Source organism: Lontra canadensis, unplaced genomic scaffold, assembly GCF_010015895.1.
Source record: "Lontra canadensis isolate GAN:19392208 unplaced genomic scaffold, GSC_riverotter_1.0 scaffold24, whole genome shotgun sequence".
In the NCBI taxonomy this organism is placed as follows: Eukaryota; Metazoa; Chordata; class Mammalia; order Carnivora; family Mustelidae; genus Lontra; species Lontra canadensis.
The window spans coordinates 4,950,459-4,969,184 of NW_022631018.1; the positions used below are offsets into that span (position 1 = coordinate 4,950,459).

General features: G+C 45.5%; 1 protein-coding gene across 1 annotated transcript in view; it reads right to left on the bottom strand.

The window, feature by feature from the left end:
- LAMC1 (laminin subunit gamma 1) overlaps positions 1-18,726 on the bottom strand; it is a 126,386-nt gene that overhangs the window by 18,970 nt on the left and 88,690 nt on the right. Inside the window, exons 4-17 of the mRNA XM_032862676.1 lie at positions 18,210-18,376; positions 15,007-15,195; positions 14,095-14,212; positions 13,620-13,718; positions 13,388-13,524; positions 12,701-12,823; positions 12,424-12,613; positions 11,802-11,914; positions 9,259-9,480; positions 8,948-9,136; positions 3,355-3,600; positions 2,717-2,870; positions 1,945-2,087; positions 819-997 (exon numbers count right to left, since the gene is read on the bottom strand). Of these exons, the coding sequence (XP_032718567.1) occupies positions 819-997; positions 1,945-2,087; positions 2,717-2,870; positions 3,355-3,600; positions 8,948-9,136; positions 9,259-9,480; positions 11,802-11,914; positions 12,424-12,613; positions 12,701-12,823; positions 13,388-13,524; positions 13,620-13,718; positions 14,095-14,212; positions 15,007-15,195; positions 18,210-18,376 (2,269 nt within the window). The remainder of the gene's footprint in view (positions 1-818; positions 998-1,944; positions 2,088-2,716; positions 2,871-3,354; positions 3,601-8,947; positions 9,137-9,258; positions 9,481-11,801; positions 11,915-12,423; positions 12,614-12,700; positions 12,824-13,387; positions 13,525-13,619; positions 13,719-14,094; positions 14,213-15,006; positions 15,196-18,209; positions 18,377-18,726) is intronic.

Consider the following 18,726-nt stretch of genomic DNA (forward strand, 5'->3'; position numbering starts at 1 on the left):
TCTCAACTCAACATCCAAAACTATACTCTTGACTTTCTTCTCTTAAATCTTCTTCCCCTGAGTCATCTCCATTTCAATAAACAATGCCTCCACGTACCTTAAGCAAAAAACCCAAGATGCATCCTTGGTGATTCTCTTTCTCTATCCTTGCCCCCCTCTAATACCCTGCCCCCCAAACACACATACTTACCCAGTTCAATCCAGGCTTGCCCTTTTGCCCTACTCCTAACCATCATTCTTCACATAGCAGTCAGAGCATTCTTCTTAAAATATAAACTGGATTTCCTAGCTTAAAACTGCTCAGTGCATTCCTGCTGGATATGGAATAAAATCTACATCCCTTCCTGTGGTTGACATGGTGTGACATGAGCTGTCTTACCCACCTCTCCGGTCTTATCACAAACCACTCCCTCCTCACTCAGGAGGCTCCAGACACCCTCCACCTTTGAGGTCCTTGTTCCCCACATTCCCTCTGTCTGAAACAGCCTACCCATCACTTCTCATTAGGCTTGCTCCTTCTTATTCTTAAGATCTCACCTTAAATAAATGTCCTCAGAGAGGACTTATATAAAGTCGTTCTCCCACTTCTTCTCTGTTTGTGTTCTTTCTGGTGCTTATCTTAGTTCCTATTTCTTTATTTAATTTTTATTATTTGTCTCCCAACTGGAACATAAGTCTTTCAGGACAGGGGCCATGCCTATCTTGTTCATCCTTTGTTCTCTAGTGCTCAGTACACAGGAAGCACCCATTCAAGGTCTACTGAATGAATGAATGAATGATGAATGAATGAACGAGCAACTGCCCTGTTGACAGCTTACCTTATCCTTTACCAGCCGGTAACAGGCTGGACACTCCTGGCAGCCAGGCCAAGACCGATTGTAGAAATAGTTCTCTTCACACTGGTCACAGCGACTTCCCACAAAACCCTGTTTACATTCACAGCGACCACTGTCTTTGCACTGCAGTGAGAGAGATCCCTCAGGATGACAGTCACAGGCTGCAGAATAAAGTAAAAAGAGTCTATGATAGAGAAAGGAAGGGAGAATGCATTGTCTTTTAACTCAGATTGACATGAGTAAGCTGATGGTACTCTCATCATACGTAGGTATGTTTTTGAAAAATAGGCCAAATTACGAGAATTCAAATGGTTAAGTCGCTCAGTAGAGAGAAAAGAAATTTTTTAGCAAAAATGAGTTTTAAAGTATAAAGTGCAGCATCCCTCGGAGGGGACACATTTCCCGTCACTGAGTACTTACAGACATTAGACTATTAAACTCATCGGTGCCATTTCATGCATTTCAAGAATTCTTCTCTACCTCCATGTCTCTGCTGTTTAATATTTCTCTCATTAAGGAACTAGAAAACCCAAATGCTAATATGTATTTTGCATTATTTTATAGTTTGTTTACTCACTTTGTTCTCGGAACCGGGTCAATGATTTATGCTACATTCCACAGGAGAAATGAAGGAATTCAGAAAGCAAAACACCAAACGGTTCCGAGGCTTCATTCCAGGCAAGTGTTTACGCCAAGGAGAAGCAGATGTGTAGATGCAAGCGCACCAAGAGGGCCCCAAGGGTGGGAAGCGACTGCAGCCGGTAAGCCAGCCAACAAGTGAGCTGTGAGCAGAGTCTCTCTCTCCCTGTCTCATTATCTGCTCTAAGAATGTGCTTTTCGTGAAGCACAGTGGGAAAGCCCGGTGATCAAAGGGAGACCTTCCTTGGGAAGACAAAAGACTGGAAAAAGAATCAGAAACGGGACACAAGAAGATGTAAATAAGGTGCCTTCCAAGGAAGAAAGAAGCTCTCAAGCCCCGGCTTCAGGAAAGGAGGCTTTTCACAGCCTCAAGCCTCTGTGAGGACTTAGGTACAGCCCTGACTGTCGAAGTCCGTGGTCCTAACTGGAATCAGGAAAGACTCAGAGCTCTACGCTCCCAGCTCCTTACGTTTGCAGCCTTCCGGCCCAAAGCCAAAGTGGTTGAGCTCGCAGCGCTCACAGTGCTGGCCTGCGATGCCGGGCTGGCACTCGCACTGGCCGGTGCGGACGTCACACTGTCCGTTGGTGGAACCCAACGCATGGCAGTCGCACCTGCAAATGAACACGTGATGTTTCTCCCGTGAGAAAAACAGACTCTAAGCAAACCTTCCTCCCACCCCCGCTCAGTGCAGAACTGATGTGATCTGTACCAGAAAACAGAATCTAAAGGGCTATTAAAACAAAATGGTAAGGGTCATTAAGCACCTGAGGTTCGAGCAATTTCCATGAGTTCTACTCAGAACCTCTCTTTCTAACCTCACCCACAAACAGGGTTAGTCCACTCCTAAAACCATTACAAAGGGGCTCTCCAACCTGGCACCCCCTCGGGGCTGACCAGGAGCTTTGAAAATAGAAACTCCCAGGCTGCAGGCCCCGGACAGCCTGACCCTGAGCGTCTCAGACAGTGCCTCAGAAGGTGTCATGTCTGAAAGGTCGCCTGGGTGACTCTGATACCTCTAGAGCAGCTTCACTCCACTCCGCCCTCCCAGTAGCTCCAGTACCACTGTCCAGTACTGCCTCTCGAGTGAGGCACTCAAATAATTCCTGAACAAAATCGAGGCTACTATTACGGGTAACTCATAAAAACCCATCTCTCACAATGGAAAAACAAATAAACAAAAAAAAAAAAAAAAAAAAAAAAAAGCACAGCGTCCTTCCCGCCACGGCAGCCGGCGTCTCACCTCTCACAGCCGCGCCCGCTCTGCAGGTTGTAGAAGCCGGGCTCGCAGGCGCCGCAGTCCCGGCCGGTCACGTGGGGCAGACACTCGCACTGGCCCGTGACCGGGCTGCAGCCGCCCTGCTGCGACGCGGTTCCATAGGGATTGCACGCACAGGCTGGGGGGAGAGACGGAGACAGCAAGAGATGCAAGTCACCCGACAGAAATACTAAAATGTAAGCAATACAGATTGTTCCAATTTCAGCTGATCAGTGCAGCAGCCACGAGTCGCCCGTGGCTACAGAGGGCTTGCGACGTGGCCGGTCTCGAGAGGGGCTGTGAATGGGAAACACACGCTGGATTCTGACGAGCCGGTACACAGGACACAGAACGTGGCTCTCCATAGTTTTTAGTGGATGACTCATTGAAATGATACTATGGTAGAGTAAATAAAATACAGGACTTAAAGACAAGTTCATCTGTTTCTCTTTATTTTGATGTGTCTACAAGAAAACTTCAATTACACCAGTGGTTGATACTACGTTTCTGCTGAACAGTGCTGCCTTAGACCAAGCATCCGTAAATATCTAAACCGACCGCAAGATGAATTCGCAGAATCAATGAGTATGACTGTAACAGAACCGGGCCGAGGGCTAGATTACCTTTGCATTTGTCTGCTGGGTTAGGAGCCAGGGGATTTCCAAAAAACCCATCTTTGCAGCGGTCACAGTAGAAGCCAGCGGTGTTATAGATGCATTTCAGGCACTCTCCTGTCAAGCGATTGCAATTGCCAACGGCATTGGGGTCGATGTTGTCATTGCACTGACAGAGGCGGCAAAGCCTCACAGGGCCGTTTCTCCCCAGAGGGTCTCCAAAGTAGCCGTCGTCACAGAGCTCGCACCTTTTACCTGCACATGAGACAATCTGCTGTTATGTAAGAAAGGCCTCAGACGTTCCTAATGCTACTGCGCACAAGCAGTCTGGTTACCAAGTGCGCAGGTGAACCATCAGGTGGGGGGCAACATCACACAGTGGACAGGGCACCAGCCCAGGAGAGCAGCGGACCGGGGCTGCAGTCCTGGCTTGGTGCCAGACCAGTGGAGTGACTCTGGGCACATCACCATTTTGCCATCAGAAAGACAGCACCTGCTCTGCCTACTGCACTTCACCTGTCCTGAGGACTAGCTGTCATCGTGCATTCAAAGTGCTTTGTAAATGAGTCGGGCTCAGGCCCAAGGGACAGCACATTCATATGTTTGTTTTGGTTTATGATATTAAAAGAGATGAAGTGCCCCTGAGTACCATCAGTTTCCTATACAACAGAGCGAGCAGGACAATCTCCCTAGAAAAGACAAGACATGGGCTAATCCTTCGTTGAGCTCTGCCAACTAGTACAGAATCAGAGTATCTTAGAAGAGAACTCAGAGACTGCCATTTGCCTCCAGCTTCTATTATAGCAAAGGGACCAGAGAGTTTAAGTAACTTGCCCACAATCAAACAGCTAGAATCCAGGACTCTTTCCAGCATACTCACTGCTCCTCCTCCTTCCTTTTCCACTTTCCCATCATTATTAGCTCAAGCTGGAATCTTAATATCTTTGTAGCTGACAGGGAATGAATTAACTTAAGCTTCTGGGAAATAAAAGTTTGCTCATTTGCTCATTTAATGAACATTTGCTGAGCATCTCTTACACATAAATGCTGTTCTAGATTGTCAGGATGATGTGGTGAACAAGGTAGACAAGATCTCTACTCTCACGAAGTTTACACTATAGTTGGGGGAGAGCAATCCGTGGATACCTAAATAAAAAGATTATTTTGGATGGGGATAAGCATAACAAATTAAACAAAACAGAGCAACATGACAGAGTGATAGGGTTAAGGGCTACTTCATTGGGTGGTTAGAGAAAGCTCTGTAGAGAAGAGATACCTGGGATGACAACGGAAAGACAGGGGAAAAAAAAAAAACAAAAAACCAGCCATGCTAATATCCAAGGAAAGAATGTTCCAGAAAAACACAATAAGCTTACGGAAGGAGTAAGAGCCAATCATGTAGACCATAGTATTAAAAAAAATCTGGTTTAAATTAAGGCGCAATGAGGTGATATTAGAGGGTTTTTAAAGTGACATGCCCTGATTTACATTTTTTTAAAGATCTTATTTATTTGAGAGAGAATAAGTGGGGGGCAGAGGGAGAGGGAGAAGCAGACTCCCCACTGAGCACAGAACCCTGACAAGGGCTTCATCCCAGGACCCCACGATCATGACCTGAACCAACATCAGATGCTTAAGGGACTAAGCCACCCAGGTGCCCTCGATTTACATTTTTAAAGGATTATCCTGGCAGCGGTGTGAGAATGGACTGCAGGGAGACCCCTGAGGAGGCTCTTCTAGGCGAGAGACCACAGTGGTGTGGACCAGGGCAGTGGCAGTGGAGACCGTGAAACTCAGATGTGAGATCGAGCCTGTCACACATGCTGGCTGACTGCTTCCAGGAAATAAAAGAAAGAAGAATCAAGGACAAGCCTAGGATTTTAGCTTGTAGCCGGAGCAACTAGGTGAATGGTAGTCTTTTCACTGAGATGAATAAGACTGGGGAAGGACAGGGTTGGGGTTGAAGAGAAAGGGAAGGAGTCAAAGATTTAGCTTGGCTTTGCTTAAATTTGCGATGCCTTTAGCCATCTGACTCAAGCAGAAAATTAAAAAGACACGTTCAAATTAGCAAGACTTGAAGAGAGTTTAATAAGGATACCAACTACACGAGTGTGGACAGGGTGTCAGGGTGTAAGCAATCCCAGGGGACAGGGCAGCCCCAGGGGTAGCGACTGTGGGGCTCTGTGACCTGGGCCTCAGGGACTGGGCGGAGGGAGAAGTTAACCGAATCTCACGTGAGAAAGGGCTGTTTGGAGAAAGCTAGCGTCAGGAGCTGAGAACCGTGAGGAAAGTCACTAAGCCACAAGGATTCCCCCTCGACCCCAGAGAGGGGGCCTTGGACTAAAAAACTCTGCCCCATCCTCCCCCCATCTCTCTGATCTCCTCTAGGTGCTTCCTGCTCCCTGAACACAAACGGAGGGCCCATGTGATGCATGGGTACAGGTGTCCTGGGGTGGAAAAAAATGAAGAAAGGATGTGCAGGGACAAACGGAAGGCTTGCGGCCCACCAGCCAAGCGAAGATGGCAAGTAGGTAGCCAGCGCCCGGCAGAGAGTGTGGTCGGGACCTAAGACAGATTTTTCAGGAGGCACAGAAAGTCTTTTGAAGCTAGAAGACGAGATCTGTTCACTTGAGGAAAGAATACAGATCAAGTGGACATGGGAGTCTTGGGCTGAGAATCAGAAGTGATAAAAGGAGCCTCAAGAGAAGAGGGACGGAAAGAGACCCAAGAGAGGGCAGTGTCCCCAAAGACGAGAGGAGAAATGTGTGGGGCGGAGTGAGCAGTCACCAGGGTCCCGCGTTGCTGAGACCGGGTCAGAGGAGGACTGAAAACTGACCCCTGCGTTTGGCAAATGGTGGTCACTGGTGGTCACTGGTGAGGCGAACAGAACAGAACCTATGGCTGGGGGCGGGCTGGGAGAGGAAGAATGGACACTACGCAGGCCCTTCTTGTCTTTGGTGTGAACAGTTACCAGACCCTCACCCGAGATCCTTCTCTAGACCAGGATTAGGACAGCACGTCAGCTTTGCTTTTTCATAGGATCACTTGGCCATTCTAGGTATGATCTATATTTAAAATGCTTTGAAACCTGTTTTGAATAAAACTTTTTTTTTTTTTTAATCTGGTAGAAAACTGAAAACAGGGGTGCACGGGAGCCCATGGAAAGCTTTCATGCCAAAGTACCTTCTGGCAATAACAGCTAAGCTATCCTTTTGTCTCAGAGTCCAGGATGTAGGTTCAAGTCCTGGATGTACTACTTACATGACTCTGGGCAAGTTAGGTACTTTTTTTTTTTTTTTGCCTCAGCTTTCCTCATCATCCCCTCCCCACCCTGGGGGAGGCATTGTTCCTTCTCCTCTAGCATGGTCTTAAAATTATCTGTGTTTCCAGCTATACTTTTAGCCCCTGAAGAGCAGGGACCGTCTCTTATTCATTTCTGTATTCCCAAAGCCAGGCACTCAAATAAATGTGATGAAAAAAAGAGTATTATCATAATCATTATTATTAATTTGCCTCAAAAGATCATTTTAAAGATCAAATGTGAAGCACAGCACGTGCGCGGAGCTCAGGGGCTACAGGCAGTTCTTCTGTTCTTCGGTTGTCTTCTAAATGAGAAACATCTTACCCCGTATCTGCAAACTCTACTCGTTAGCCAAAAAATATCTGCATTCATTCAACAAGCATACGTGTCAGGTGCTATTCTGGGTGTTGGGAATACAAAAGTCAATAGAACAGACAAAAGTCCCTCCTGTTGTGGAGCTTAACAGGGGTTAGAGGGTTGGAAGGGGGAAGACAGACAATAAATAAATGAATAAACAGAAAAATACCAAGTGGTTAAAAAGTGCTATGAAAAAAGGAAAGCGGGATATAGGACTAACGAGTGACGGCATCATCTTCCGTAGGGTCTATGCTGCTTTGCATGTGGACCTCTACAGACTCATGAACACCAGCAAGTCAGATGATAACTAACAAAACAAACATACCTCACGAGTCTTGTGTGAGAGAATCTGGTTACCGACTAACAAGTTTACAACATTTTGCAAGATCTCCTAGAGGACACTACATCGTTCCAGCATGTATCCCAAGTCGTCTCGACTCACCATTTGTCTTCTTCAGCATGGCCATGAGAACATCTCCAATGCTTAACTTAGCTTCAGGCTTGTAGTCTACCCAACGGACCAACAGAATGAGCAAATGGATCTCTCATCAAAATGCCATATTAAGAAGAGATTCTACAGGGGGGTGCCTGCTATATGCTGCTGCTGCAGCAGAGTGAAAAAAAGGTCCTAAAAATCTGAGGGAGTGGTGTAGGGCGGGTTCACTGCAAAAAGTGATGTTTCAACCCAACTCCAAGGTAAAGATTGGAGTTGAACAAGAAAAATGAGGTCTGGGTGGAACAAGTTGGGGTAAAATGTTCTAAAAAAGGCAGACTGTGCATAAAAGGACATACAGTGTGGCTGATCTGATGGATTACAAGAAGCCCAGGACAGCTACAGCGGAGACCACAAATGCAACAGAGGGTAACGGGGAATGAGATTGGAGAAATCCATCTGTCAGCCGCTGTTGGGCCACTGTTTTATAATACACGTATACAAAGAGTAAAAAATCTGAAAGTCTACACTGGTTTCTACCTCTTATTTTCTCAACTACCTTAAGCAAATGATTGAATCCCTCCATGTTGCAATGCCCTTGTGCTTAGTGTGGGGTCAGAGGAGTAGAAAGGGAAGATGGGGCATTTTGATGTTTCCCAAGGATTAAAGAGTGTTTTGATGAAGTACAAGAGATACAAATTATTAGCTGAGTGGTTTTTTGTCTCACTTATTTTCAGGCAGCGATATCTTTTGAAGAAAAAAGTCCGTGATGGAGTCAAGGGTTCTATCAGAAGCCTAGCCAGAACCTCGCCATTACATGGAGGCTGAAGTCAGTGGAGGAACGGTCACCAGTGAGCCTTGATCTCCTCAGTCAGTCAGCAAGACTGTTCCTTGAGTAGCTAGGAAAGATCAAGTTTTAGGTTCTTATCAAAAAGAAAGACTCAGAGAATAGGAACAGATGTCTACCCAAAGCTATAAAAATATGTTTTCCTAACTAAATGTGATGGGCTCTGATGCACTCAAAGGACTATTGAAGAAAGAACAGAATGAATTTAAAGAATTTAAAAATTACCACTTTATATCAAGAATCCCAGGGCAGCCCCACAAACTAAAAATCAAGCGTTGGTTCTCATCTTAGGTGGGAGAACACGGGGTGGTCATGAGTTCCTCCAGCGACCAGCCAGGCAGCTTGGACATGTGAGTGACTTCATGTCTCTGTGCCTCAGTGTTCTTAGCTGTAGTATGGGGATCCCAGCAGAACCCACATCAAGGGGCTGTGAAGATCACCGAGGCAGAAGGTGTACAGTGCTTAGAGAAGTACGTGGCTGTAAATGTGTTAGCTATTGTTTGTATCTGATATGCATTTTATGAATCCATAATAAATCTCTTTCATGCACAACTTTTGCCCGCTTAGATGACTGTAATCACGGCGCCAAACAGCCCAACAAAATCTGCAAGTCCCCCAGGCTCTGCGCCCTAACGTATTTTTGTCAGATGGAACACGGACTGACCGGTGGTGCCAGTAGGACAGTTGGTGCACACCACCTCCTGCGTCTTGGGGACGACGGCACAGCTTGAGCCCCCAGGACACGGGCAGGGCTGGCAGTCGGAAGAAGTGCCCGAGGTGGGATCGCCGTAGTACCCATCTCCACACTTCTCGCAGTGGGGGCCGGCCGTGTTGTCTCTGCAGTCACAGACGCCTGTGTGGAGAGGGGGTGTGAGAAAACAGGGAGGTGTGCCAGCAGGTAAGACCAGGAGCACTTTCCTGCCTGTCCGCTGGAGAGGATTTCAGTCCAGCGGCCCCCAGAGCTCGTTGTCTCACCTGTCTCGGGGTCACAGGTCTCGCTGTGTCCGCTGCAGGTACAAAGCACACACGGGCTGTACGGCCCAAGACTTGGAGTCTCTCTTCTGTAACCCGAGAGGCACATCTCACAGAACTGCCCGCCATATCCCACAGGACAGGTGCAGGACTCCACCCAAGTGGCAGGCACCCCGGGCCCCAGGCGAGCGCTTGTCAGGGTGACATCATTCAAATACCCAGCACCTGCATGTGGTGTAGATCAGAGAGTCAGTGAACAGGCTTCTGTGTTCCAAAAGCTTACAGAAAAGTAATAAAGCTAAAGAGGAATCAGACACAAAATTCCAGAGACAATCAGCCATTGGCTTAACTCATCTATTGGGGGAGATAACTTGAAAACAGCATTCACGACAGTCATGGGGCACCCGGTGCTGAGGATCTGGAAGGGCAGGACGGCAAACACATCTTTTTTTTTTTTTTTTTTTTTTTTAAAGATTTTATTTATTGACTTGACAGAGAGAGATCACAAGTAGACAGAGAGAGAGAGAGAGGGAAGCAGGCCCCCCGCCGAGCAGAGAGCCCGATGCAGGACTCGATCACAGGACCCTGAGATCATGACCCAACCCGAAGGCAGCGGCTCAACCCACTGAGCCACCCAGGCGCCCCCGGCAAACACATCTTAAACACACACCCAACCAGCTCTGTGGGGTTTGACAGGTGTCTCAATCACCAATATATAAAAATAAAAGCACTGGACAGTATTCTGGGCCAAGGGGAGATCAGAGCAAGAATGTAGGAGACAAGAGTCTGTAGCCATTAAGCAATATTTCTGTTCTTTTGCTATAAAAGCAGGCCCTGAATGTAGAGTTCAGGGATAAGACAGCAAGGAACACACCTGCCAACAAGCACCACTCAATTATACCTTTTTTTTGCCTGGCAGAAAATAGGAAAAACTGGTGACCAAGTTTTTCAAAGATTTTTTATTTATTTATTGGACAGACAGAGATCGCAAGTAGGCAGAGAAGCAGGCAGAGAGAGAGGAGGAAGCAGGCTCCCTGCTGAGCAGAGAGCCCAATGCAGGGCTCGATCCCAGGACCCTGGGATCATGACCTGAGCTGAAGGTAGAGGCTTTAACCCACTGAGCCACCCAAGGCGCCCCCCAAGTTTTAATATTCAGGGCTATTTTGGCAAATGTGCAATAACTCCAAAGTCAGTGTGCCATATGTCACAGTGCTTCCCTGCTTCCAGAAGAAAATAAAAACAGAGGAAGCCATAAATTGGTTTAGACCAGTGGGTCATCCAACCCAACAGGGCCCGTGACGGCCTCAGCAGGAACATGCCACCAAGTGGCAGTCCTTAATTACATCATCCTTTCCCTATGTCATGAAATTTCACCTGTCTTTTATAGAATCCTTAGAAACTGACCACCTCAGGCTGAAGGACATCTCTTCTATGACTGCTCTGAACTTAGCTACTTTTAATACATTTATGGATTTTGTCAACAGCTAGATCATGAGATATACCCATTGGATGATATGCTTCCAATTCTAACCATTCTTACATCTCCCATCCTAAAAAGCGCTCTTCCTCTCATCGAGTCCCTACTCTTGAATGATAATTCACCTCTTTTCCTTCCCTTACAGCCAAACTTCTTAAAAGAATAAGCTTTATTTTACTTCTTCACCTTCAAATTACTTGTCAAAGCCCTGCAGCGTAACTTCACTTTCAACACTTCTTTAAAAAAAAAAAAATCACCAATGATTCCTTAGTCCCCGAACCGAAATCCAATGGCACCATCTTTAAAAAACCCAATCATTATTTCTCTTCCTTAAAATTCTTTTTTCTCCCTTAAGTCTCAACACATGGTCCTTAGATAACTATGTTTCTGGGGTAGTCAACCTTTCGACTCTAGATCTCCAGTCCTAACCTATTCCTAAGCCCCAGACCGTTATTTCTAACAACTTATAAGATACTTTTGTCTGGATATTCACGTAGGCATCTCAAAAACCAACACATCCAAGCTGCAAATAAGACTCACCACGCCACACCACCACCCCTCTGACTCCACCCAAACAGCCTGAGCTTTCTACAGAAAAAGGTCCTCATTAAAAAAAAAAAATTATAAGGAAGGATTTTAAAGGCATATTGAACACAGCTCTGTTTAACATGATAATGAACCTTCACTCAGGAATTTGTAGTTTTTCATGATTTAGCTGATAGTTTAAAGGGCTTGATAATAGCAATAAATAGAAAGAAATAAAGGTTAAGCATGTGAGCTGGCAGAACTACATGTAAGATTCTTAGACTATGTTTAGATATAAAGTCATCTCATTAGTCTTAGTCATTATAAAACAATGCCATTTACGAATTCTAGCAAATTTTCTCCAGGTCCTTGAAAGTGGTTTAACAAGTGCATTAATTTTATACATAATTCACGTATACTGACATAATTCATTCACTTCTATAGGACCAATGCTATAGTATTGGGACTTTAGAGATTAACTTTTGCATTATGCAGACCCCGCAGCCCAATCATCTTAATGTTCTCAAATTATATCATAACTTACTTCTCTCACTATACGTCCCACGGATTTTGATAGAGGTCAAATTGTTTAAGAGCTTCTGAAATTCGAAAGGGGTAAGAGGAGGCCTCCAAGGGTAATCTGTTGCTTCATGGAGCCTAGAGAGAAAGAAAGGGCCACGTTAGCCTCGGTCAGGACAGCTGTGGGTGCTGAGAAAGCATTTCATATGCATTTCTGCCACCAACAGTGCAAGGCTCTGACTATCTAACCAAGTCAGAAATGGGTCTGTCGGTTTGATAGTACAGCTGGAAAGGGTACAGTAAATAAAGGGAAGGCTTCCTCTTCCAAAGTCACCTTTATAACCCAAACTTTTTTTTTTTTTTAAAGATTCTATTTATTTATTTGGCAGAGATCACAAGTAGGCAGAGAGGCAGGCAGAGGGAGAGGAGGAAGCAGGCTCCCTGCTGAGCAGAGAGCCTGATGCGGGGCTCGATCCCAGGACCCTGAGATCATGACCTGAGCCAAAGGCGGAGCCTTTAACCCACTGAGCCACCCAGGTGCCCCTCCAAACGTTTTTCTTCAACAGCTTGAGGCCTGATAAGCTTAGGTAAAGAAACCACTTTTACAACTCCGCTTGAGTCAGACTTTACAAAGAAGACCATCTTACCTGAAGACGTATTTCACAGTGGTCTCACTCGGATAGGCATTGCCCTGAGCGATCAAGGGCACGGACACTCTCAGGCCAGCTCCCTCGAGCACCAGGTCTTCTGCAGAGAGGCGAGTATCTCGCCTGTCCACCCGAAAGGAGAAGGAGAGGTTCTGACCATAACTGAACACCTGCTTGCCCAAGAACTTAGCTGCAAACAGACACAGGGGTGGGCGAGGTGAGAAGGAGAGTAGACAGGAGCGCTCTTCACACCAGACTGCCGCCGAGCCTTACTTACCGGGAGCAATGAAGTACCTAGGGAAGTAGCTATCCGAGATGACGGCGATATCCTGCCTCTCAGAGGACCACTCCAGCGACGCTTCAGAGCCGTCCCTCTGCTCCACACGCCACCCGTCTTCATCTGCAAGCACAGGAAGGAAGCACATCACACTGTGAGCATCCTGAATTCAGGTCCTCTATACAACACCAAAAAAGACAGAAAGTCACCAATAAGTACTTCTGAATACACAGATCCTACGACGGTACCTGTGTATGCTTCCCCTCAAGCTATATTTTGATTTTACAAAAGTTTATCCTATAGTAAACCGCAAATCCATATGTTTTCATTAAATTAAAAAGCCCAACAGGGGACGCCTGGGTGGCTCAGCTGGTTAAGCCTCTGCCTTCGGCTCAGGTCATGATCTCAGGGTCTTGGGATCGAGCCCCGCATCGGGCTCTCTGCTCAGCGGGGAGCCTGCTCCTCTCTCTCTCTCTCTCTCTCTCTCCCAAATAAATAAATAAAATCTTTAAAAATAAATAAAAAATAAAAAGCCAAACAGAGAGCCAAACAAAAAAAATCATTAACATTTAAAAACGGAATGTTGCCACCATCAAAAACAATCCTCAAAAAGTTACTGATTTTTTTAAAAAATACCATAAGTCCAGTCTCATAATTCTGGGAGACAGAAGGGAAGGTCCAAATTACCGATCTGAAAGGTAGAGGTTATCGGATAGACGCTGTAGCCGACAGCATTTGTACAGACAGAAGAATGCCCGAAGCAGAAGCAAGGTGTGCAACCCCTCGGATTGGAGGGTTCCAGATTGAAAAATCCAGGTTTGCATCTGAAAAACATAAAGATATAATCAGGAGTTTCTTGGACTTGAAATATGAGGCCAGAAAAAAACAGTACGGCCAGAGGAAGAATGCATGCACTTACCTCTCGCAGCTGAAGCCTTCAACGTTGTCTTTGCAAACACATCTTCCTGTTTCAACATTACACTCATCCACGCTGCCAGAAGGATTGCAAGAGCACGGCCTGTGCATGGAGAAAGGAGTAAAACAGAGAGAGAAGAGAACTGAGAAAGAAATTCCACTCTTAAAGTCAACCTTTTGTTGGACATGTTAATTTTTTTTTTTTTAAAGGAAAACATAAAAAAGCAAAAGGAGTCCTAAACTCAGATTCATATCTGGATTTGGTTTCAATCAGAGATATACCTATCACATTTCCATACTAAAAACCCTGCTTCAACTGTGTTACAAACCAAACCCGGACCATATTTACAGCTAGAAGTTCTTGACGATTACTGTGGGGGGGAAATGTGTATAATGCTGAAGACAAGCCACGAGGACTCTTATTCTTGATCATCCACGTTTAGAACCTGCCCCCTTTCCCTGGGTTTGAAAAGTCTTACCTGCAGCCTGCCTCGGTGAGAGAATGGTACCCGGGCTGGCAGTGGTCACACTTATCACCCATCACTCCCGGCTTGCAGCTACACCTGCCGTAACTGTCACACTGTGTGCTAAGAGAACCTAAAATTTAAAGAGCTTGTCAACGACCAGAAATGCAAGTAAATATGTCAAAGAAAAAAAAAATGGGTAACAAAAAACAATGCCTGAAACCCAAGATGTCATCTCTAGACAGTTACCGAGAGAAGAAAGATTAAATTGTAAATCCTAATGGTCTCAGAATCATATCCTTTCGAGCCATACCATTTTAACCTCACAGACACACACCTGGCTCATCAATGTTGAGAAACAAGTGTGTCTGCACCCAGGGATAGACCGCTCCCCAAACCAGTTGCTTCTCTGTGCACAAGCACAGGCTCCTTACGGCCCACGTCTAGAATTTATGTATCTACAGGCACAACAACATAAAGGTCAGACTCTGGAAAGAGGACAGCAGACTCAGAGCATTGTACATCTCTGAACACACACAACGTGCCGGGGAAAATCCAGCCCTTTAAGGATCCTGAACGCAACAAAATCATTAACGAGCAAGAACTCACGAAGCAGCTAACCTTTTCCAGTCAAAGTTCAAATGGTTTCTAGGATCGGGTTACTAATTATTTACACAAAACCATGACTCAGGCCAAGCCCACACTTATTTATATACACCAGAAAATCACTGGGAGGTTGAACTTGGTTAAAGAGAGTGGAGGTAGGGAGGGTCAGGCACATCCTGTGTCATTTGCCTGGGACAACAGTGCATACACGTCCACTCTTCCCCTGTGCAGGTGCCTAGGAAGCAGAGCTTGTTTTCTGGGGGGATGCGGAGTTTTGTCTTTCAATCTGTCAGGCTGATGCTGGCTTTGCCTGTCACTTACCCACGGGACTACAGTGACAGGGAGAGCAGGCTTCGCTGTTCCCAAGGCGGAAGAAATTCTCCCGGCACCTCTCGCAGTTGGCGCCATCTGTGTTCCCTTGGCAGTTGGTACAGTGGCCCCCGTGGCCGGTGGACCGGTATAGTTCAGGGTCAAAGTAGCACTCCTGTGAGCGGCCATTACAGTCACAGGCTGTTGGCCAAAAAACGTATGAGTGATGTCAGATCCGCATTCCTTGGCTGAACGGCATTTCAAAAGACTAAGCAAACCAAACCACCATCTCCCACGTCTCTGAGGCACAATGGGGGGCAGAATAAGAACGCCCACTTGAGGCATTGTTCATGTGAAAACAAAAACAGGAGGTCAATGAAGGGTTTAGATAGTCAGGCTATCGGTTTACCCAGAGATGGTCTTATCACAATTCACGCCATCGTAAAATACAAGGAATTCCTGTACTTAGGAACCTCCAGGCAATTGTATATATATAAGTGAAAGGCAAGTCAAATTGCAATTTTTCCGAATCTTCATCCTTCCTTCCAATACCAACTCCAACAACGGGGAACCAGTTTATATTCAGGCTTTAATTTACCTTAACTCTTCGGGCCCCATTTGAAATAAGTTAAGATACTAACTTTCTAAGTGCCAGATTGCTTGCAAGGCCAGACTGGCGTAACCTGATACATATGGGTTGAAATAAGCGCCTCTGTGGAAGGAAGCAGCACTGAAGGGAAATCTAGCTTCACTAGACACGTATATCTCCCGGGGAGCCACAAAGCCAACAGGGTCCTCCATTAAGTAACTATGTTCCCTGCGGAACACAACTATATTTTAACAACAAGTATATGTCGTCACAGAACTTCTTTTCTGTGTTTATAGTAAGTTTATTTTCTTAGAATTACTGATGTCACCCAAAATACCAGCAGTATCTTGAGCACTAAATACAGTTTTATTTGATTTCAGATAAACCAAGTTGTTTTAAAGAAATGTTTGAATAGGGCGCCTGGGTGGCTCAGTGGGTTAAGCCTCTGCCTTAGGCTTAGGTCGTGATCCCAGGGTCCTAGGATTGAGGCCTGCCTCAGGCTCTCTGCTCAGCAGGGAGGGAGCCTGCTTTCCGGTCACTGCCTGCCTCTCTGCCTACTTGTGATCTGTCAAATAAATAAATAAATAAATATTTTTTTAAAAAAAGTCTGAATACATATTTTTTCTTTCTCGTCACCTCCCCTTCTTTATAATCAGTTCTTTCCCAGTATTATACTTGAAAACTTTTAGAATCTTGAGTCACTGGCACCAAAAACTAGAGTTGTGTTAAGTAACTTGGAGAGCTCCCTTTCTACTTCACGTCTCTCAAGTGTCCTTAAATTATCCCGCATATCCCATCCCCAGCCAAACCCAGCCCACCCCCACCTAAACACTTTGGTGCCCTGGGACCATGTAGCAGAACAGTCCCCTTGTCTACACTGTCCTAACCCACAGGTTAAGCAGGCACTGTGTCTCCTTCACCAGCAACTGGTAAGAGAGAAGGCTGTAGTCTTCTCTTCTCCAACCCCAGCATCCTGCCAATACAGAAGTACTGTCCCAACTGCCAGAAACTTAGTGCTGAAGGGACCCAAGGAGGAAGGCAGATTGATCCAGTTCCTTATCAAAGTCCTTTAGAAACAGTATTAGGTTCACTTGCCACTCTGGAACATTTTCATAATGTTCCTGGAGAGACTCAAGATATGACCCCCATCAGGGCGTGCCGGTGGCTCAGCCGGTTAGGCCTCTGCCTTCGGCTCAGGTCATGATCTCAGGGTCCTGGGATCGAGGCCCGCATTGGGCTCTCTGCTCAGTGGGGATCCTGCTCCCCCCGACCCCCGCCTCTCTACTTGTGGTCTCTCTGTCAAATAAATAAATAAAATCTTAAAATTAAAAAAAAAAGATATGATCCCCATCACTAAGCAAAGTACTTTTCAAACACAAGTGTACATTTATTGAAATGCCATGTCTTGGGGCATTTCACTGTTTCCGATTAAGACCTTTATCATTTAGCTTCTCACACTAGCTGTTACAGCGCAGTCAAGGACTAAAGCTCAAGCAAGCGCCTAGGAATCCTAGAGGGGGCTGTATGGTTTATCTTCAAATCTGGGATTTGCTGAGGAAAAGCAAAGATAAGAAAACCTGCTCTAAGGCAACTAAGAGAAATAGTCCTGAGTCAAGATACTGGTCGTTTCTCAAGGTTTCTGCCAATAATTCCAGTGAGCTCAGAGTGTCTCTCTTATTCCTTTATCAAGAGTATATGATAAGGGCGCCTGGGTGGCTCCGTTGGTTAAGCGACTGCCTTCAGCTCAGGTCATGATCCTGGAGTCCCAGGATCGAGTCCCACATCAGGACCCCTGCTCAGCAGGGTATCTGACCCTCTCTCCTCTCACGCTCTCCCTCATTCTGTCAAATAAATAAATTAAAAAATCTTAAAAAAAAAGAGTATATGATAAGAAATATTTATAAGGTCATAAAAAATTATAGCTGCTTTTAAAGTTTCTAATTTTTAAGTCCTTGACAAAGCATGATTACATAGCTTCATGGTTCCTTCCTCCTGAGGCTTCTTTCTCATCTGCCCAGAATAAACCAAGCCATTACTAAGGGATAAGACAAGCTGCAGCCTTTTTCCTTTTACCCTTCTCTAGAAATACTAAGATCTACTTTCCTTCCCAAAGCCACCCACCTCTACACAGGAGGAACAGGAAAATTCTCCCTACTGTGCTCTTTAGTGAAATAAAGGAAGAATAATTTTGAGAAATAATTTTTTGAATGGCAGCCTTAGTCCAGAACTCAATGTTGAACACATGTTCACCAACGACCCTGACTGCTGGTAGGAAAATATTTTAATGTGCAGCTAAGGCAAGACTAGATAAACCGTATCTTATAGTAGGCTACACTGGCCTAGCACTTGGATCCAAGCAAAGTTCCAAACCTTGGAGATGCTGCTCCCACTCTGATTCTGAAACTGAACAAAACCAAACACGCTTTGTATTCAGAGCCAACTGCCTTCATCTATGATTTTCCTCCAATGTGCGTACAAGTTACCATTCTACGCTTTCCAATTACAGAAGCAGCACTGCCTTTCAGAGTTCTCCTTTCAAGGAGGAACAGAAGGAAGTCACCCATTCCTTCTCCCCACTCTGGAAGTCCTCAAGATAATTTAATGACTGAGGCCAAGGGGCACTCACGCAGGCACTCGCTGGCACTCTCCGCAGTTGCCCTCCTCCACGGCCGGTCGTTGAAGAAAGGCAGACACTTTTCACAGTCTACCCCGTAAGTATTATGTTTGCAATTACACACCAGCTTGTCAAATTCATTCTTCACACACTCACTTGCATGGCCGTTGCATTTGCACCTGGGAAGAGAACAGACAAAAATACGAAATGGCCACCAAGTCCCAGAAATGGATGCAGAAAAAGGAGGTACAAAGAGAACTAAACACAACTCCAGAACAGGTTTTTATTTTTTACTTACTTATTTTTTAGTTTTACCATTCAAGACTGTAAACTGAGGAACTAAGCAATATTAAGTAATGACTGAGTTTTCAGGTAGGAAGAAAAATTAAACAAGTAAAAAAACCCTCCCACCAAAAGATCTTAATAGGGGATGGAGCATTAACCAGACATGGGAAGAAAGTCTCTAGCAATTTTGGAGGCTTCTACAATTTCTAGGATCACTTCCTGAAGTCAACTGTGTGTATCAAGA